Below are 5,055 nucleotides of genomic sequence, written 5' to 3'. Positions count from 1 at the left end.
ATATATATATATATATATATATATATATATATATATATATATATATGTATCATAGAAGTATGTAGTATTACCAAAAAGGGTTGTGGTAGAATGGTAAGTACTCCTTCATCCTTAACCAAGAGGTCTCGGGTTTGAGTCTCCTTGGATACGGAGTCGCCTTTGTTAGAAGGAGTGCTTTACCCCCAATGTGGGACTTCCTAGCGCGAATCCTGATTTAGTCAGGCTGTATACACTTTATAGATACATGAATTTTTAACAAGATATATGTGTATATTTTGTCAAATACATGTACACCTAATCAATTACATTTTACATATTTTAACCGTCTCTCCTTCGTATCTCTCTCTCCTCTTCAGCCAGAGACCAACGTCACCTTCATTGCTCATTTCCTCGCCATTATGAAAACGTCGTCTCTAACAAAAACTCCACCAAACCAGTGGATAACATTCTGTTCTTCATTGTGCTCTTCTCCTCACCATCAAAAACCTGGCGAGCCACCAAAACCCCAACAATAGATTTTGGGTGATGAACGCTGGAAAATAGGGTCAAGTAACGGATAGATTTGTATAACTTTCGAAAATCAGAAGTGAAAAAAATGGAACTATCTTAGTTACAGACATATCGATGAATACTACAGTTTTAGACAGGGAATTACATTCGTTGTCGAACCAATTAATCAGAGCCTACTCACACACAACTGGATATTCAACTCAAACTAAGCCATTCTAGCAGCAAAAAGTCATTTAACAAGAAAAAACCATTTCCAATGCCCCAGAGAGAAAGGAAGAATAAGCCTGTTGTAACGGCAACAACAGTTCTCTCCAGTAAGGAATGGCATACGAAAATCTTTAAGTTGCAGATTTTCTTAGTCAAGGAACAAACAAAGACCATATGCTCATATTCCAATAATTCTAACAGGCCATTCAAAACAAAACAGTGATGCAAACTTAAGTTGCTCGGACTTACCAAAAATGTTGCCACATCCATGTTAAATCCTCCAAAAATGCACTACGAGTGTGAAGCAAATATCAACATACCTGACGTTATTGTCTGAGGCAAATCCATGACAAGAAATAGATAGAATATGACACAGTACATATAACTTAGTCACTATGTTCTTTTATATCCGCGACAGAAGATTACACTCTCCCTTCGATATGAAGTCAAAAAGAAAACCCTCCCTCAACAGAAGATTACACTCTCCCTCAAGACACTACAATAGAATAAGCCAGTTACAACATCAATCATCAACTTCTTCCCTGATTTCCCTTACAAGTTCTGCCTTGTACTCATCAAATGTATCTGGGAACTTTTCAACGGTCCCATTCTCAACTATCCAAATTTCACTTCTTTCTTCATCATCACAAACCCTTGATATGAGCCTCGAGTCGTGGCTGACTAACACAACCCCACCAGTGAATTCATCAAGGGCATCTGCCAAAGCATCGATACTCTGCATATCCAAATGGTTTGTTGGCTCATCCAATAGCAAGATGTGAGGCTTCGACATGGAAATAGATGTAAACACAACTCTAGCCTTTTGTCCTCCAGACAACTTTAAAATGGGGGTAAGATGGTTATGGCTGGGAAGTCCAAATTTTCCTAGCTTTGCACGAACAGCTTCTTGCTTACTAGGTCCCTCTTGATCTGGGTGAAGACGAAGCAGGTACTGGACAGGTGTTTCATCCATTGTGAGAAGATCAACAAAATGCTGCGAGTACCGTCCAATCCTCAACTTTTGACTCCTGCGGGCTTCACCTTCTGTAGGAACCAAATCACCTGCCAAGAGGTTAAGCAAGGTCGATTTGCCTGCCCCATTGGGCCCAACGATAGCAACTCGAGTCCCCATATCAATACCAACATCAACATCAGAGAGCCTGAAGTCTGGTCGATTAGGGTAACCGAAGCTGACCTCAATTAGCTGAAGAAGTGGAGGTGTCAGTTCAGTAGGCTCAGGGAAGTGGAACTCCACGCTGTAGTCCCTCCACTTCTGAGGGGCTTCAGGTGGAGTTTCATCTTCATCAACTCTATCCTTGCCCTTTTTCTTTGATTCTTTGGAAGCTACAAATTTGGCTCTGTCTTTTACCTTCTCCTGTTGTGCTCGATTTCCAGATCTCTTGGCAGCTTTTAACTGCTTATCATATATCTCAAACTTCTTGTTCATCTCTTTGCGACGTTGTTCATATCCACTTTCAAAATCATCAAAGTTACCCCGATAGAAGTGTAGTTTCATGTCATGGAGATGAATAATCTCACCGCAGACAGTGTTCAGAAAGTCTCGGTCATGTGAAACAACAACCAGAGTTTTCTTCCATCTGCAAAGGTACTCCTCTAACCATAGAACAGCCCGAAGGTCAAGATGATTAGTAGGTTCATCCAACAGCAATAGAGTAGGCTGAACAAAAAGAGCCCGTGCTAGAGAAATTCTCATCCTCCAACCACCACTAAAAGATCGGGTAGCACGCCCCTGCATTTCCTTGGTGAAACCCAGCCCAGCGAGAATTTTTGATGCTTGGGCCTCAGCAGCATCTGATCCCATCACCTGCAGCCTTTCATACAGTTCAGAAAGTTTTTCTACAACGTTGTCCCCATCAGTATCATCTTCATTCTCACCAACAGATGCAGCAGCATTCTGCAAAGATGCAGCCTCTTCTCGGAGCTTGATGAGTTCCTCGTTAGCTGAAACAACAGCTTCAAGTGCAGTCCTATCGTCACCAACTATCTCTTGTTCGACCAAAAGTACGTCAATGTTTTTTGGTACAGGAATCTTCCTCCAAGCAAGGAGCTTTAGTAGGGTTGACTTGCCCATTCCATTGGGACCAACTAAACCATATCTCTTCCCATGAGATATCTTAACTGATGTGTTCTTTAGAAGTTCTTTTCCACGAGCTGCTACAGAGAAATTCTCTATAGTTATATCCTTAACATTTGCATCAGCATCATCTTGACCTTCAAGAACAGACGCCCTGCTACCAATAACAACAGTAAAAGCATCATGATCGTCCCTAAGGGCCTCCTTTTTTGCCACCTCAGCTGCCTGAACAGCAAGCATATCCTTCTTTTCTCGTTTTTTTAGCTCTTTATAACTTATGGAGGTATCAATTGGACCTGCTTCATTCCTTCCATGCCTTCTATGAACATTGATCTGTTCTTCCACTTCTTCGGAGCGAGGAAGATACTCCTCTTCCTCATCATCAGAGGGAGGAAGATCAATACCATCAGTGTAAGCTGAAGCTTTTGGAGCTGCTTTAGGCTCGGCCTTACTAGCACCAGTGGCTAAAGATCCTTTGTTGGGTTTCTCAGGTTTCTGGTCCATGTTGGCGAGCATGGCAGAGACAGAAAGCTTCTCCTTTTTCCCTTCCTTGGAATCTTTGCTGCTTCCCTTAGCCTTCCCACTTACACCAGCCTCATCTGTTTTTTTCTTCCCCATTGTATTTACAATCTGTTGTTACCAAACAGGAGTAGTTAGAAATTTTGAACAAATAAATCGTCAATACACCAGTCAGCTCAACCAAATGAACAAGAAACAACGCATCCAAAATAGTAATAACAAGACTTCGCACAAAATAAAGCACGTTATAGCAAGAAATTAGAACAGCAGCATAAATAGAGAAGAAATCAGCATAAATCACATTGAAAGAAGAAGAGGACAGAAGGGCAATAAGAAAATTTATGGCATATGTGCATTTGAACGAACCAGAAAAATACGAAAAGCTTTAATGTCATTATACAGATTCAAACACTAGAACATGTGTTACAGGAAAAGAGAAAGAGCAGCATGGTGACACATCCAATCATTCCAAAAGTCAAAGAATAGCTAAGACACCCTAACAACAACAACAACATACCCAAGGTAATCCCACGAGTGGAGTACGATGTACGCAGACATTACCCCTACGTCATTGAGGAAGAGAGGCTGTTTCCCACCTATTTGCGCAAGCCAGCAAAAAAGACAAGAAGGTTCTGGTATAAAATTTCAATCATACCCCAACTACACTCCTCTAGTAAATAAAAATACTGTAAAACGAATGTTAAAAGCAATTATAAATATTAAGTTGGTTTGTGTTTGTTTTACTCCAAACTGAAGCTCAGCTATTAATTCTCAAAAACAATAATAAGAATTAAAAAAAAAAATAGTCTTAAACAGAACCATTTTGTGCCCTTACTTTGTTCTCTCTTAAACACCTAACACTCATACTTGCATATTCAGCAGCTAAAAGTCCCCATAATACTATAAATGTCTCATCTTTAGTAACACTTCAGAGAATAAAAAATTTAAAAAATCATAATCCAAATAAAATTGATAAGTAGTAAATTCAAAAGTTCTTGAATTTTCTCTACTTCTCTATATTTCTATGTATTTGTATGTTGAAAATAACTAACATCTCTATTTATAGTAGTTAGAAACCAAATTAAATTAGTACTAGAAAATATATTCCTATATGAACTCTAGTACAAATAAATCCTAACCAGACATTATTAATTAAATAAATAACAAAAACAGCAAATCCTATTTCAACTTTGAATTATTATTATTCCAATAGATCACCACCGACGAGTAATAGAGAAGAAGGTTACCAATATGAATTCGCCGGAAAAAGAAGATCGCGGCCGATGAGTTCGCCGGAGATATGAGTAAAGGTGGTAGACGATAAGAGAGTGGTGGGAGTTTAAGGAATTGGAAAAGAAACCGAATTATATAAATTTGGGTTTGGGCTTTTTGGAATTTATAAAATTTAAACGAAAGCAAGTGTTACCCTAAGATTGAAAAAATTAACTAATTAGACACACATTCATGAGGTTCACGTAAATATATTACTCTCTGCGTTAATTAATAGTTGTTCATTTTATACTTAGGTTCTAATTAACTTTTATCATTAATTATAGTCATTTCTCTATTACATTTTTCAAGACATTTTATTATTATTTCAAAATGTGATATAGTAAAATTATCATTCTATTTATAGTTTCTTAAGAAGTGTGCGAAATCAATATTAGACAAGTATGGTTGGCAGAGGGAATATTATATAAAAATTGTAAAAAACATATCTAATT

General features: G+C 38.2%; 1 protein-coding gene across 1 annotated transcript; it reads right to left on the bottom strand.

The window, feature by feature from the left end:
- Window positions 1–587: 587 nt before the first annotated feature.
- LOC102603555 (ABC transporter F family member 4-like) lies at window positions 588–4,706 on the bottom strand. Its single transcript, XM_006358609.2, has 2 exons — window positions 4,579–4,706; window positions 588–3,442 (listed from the first exon to the last, which is right to left on the bottom strand). The coding sequence occupies exon 2, from the start codon at window positions 3,428–3,430 to the stop codon at window positions 1,241–1,243; it is 2,190 nt and encodes a 729-aa protein (XP_006358671.1). The 5' UTR covers window positions 3,431–3,442; window positions 4,579–4,706; the 3' UTR covers window positions 588–1,240.
- Window positions 4,707–5,055: the final 349 nt, after the last annotated feature.

Source organism: Solanum tuberosum, unplaced genomic scaffold (assembly GCF_000226075.1).
Source record: "Solanum tuberosum cultivar DM 1-3 516 R44 unplaced genomic scaffold, SolTub_3.0 scf00267, whole genome shotgun sequence".
Classification (NCBI taxonomy): Eukaryota; Viridiplantae; Streptophyta; class Magnoliopsida; order Solanales; family Solanaceae; genus Solanum; species Solanum tuberosum.
The sequence above is the reverse complement of the archived record's forward strand: the minus strand, read 5'-3'. Positions and strand labels throughout refer to the sequence as shown.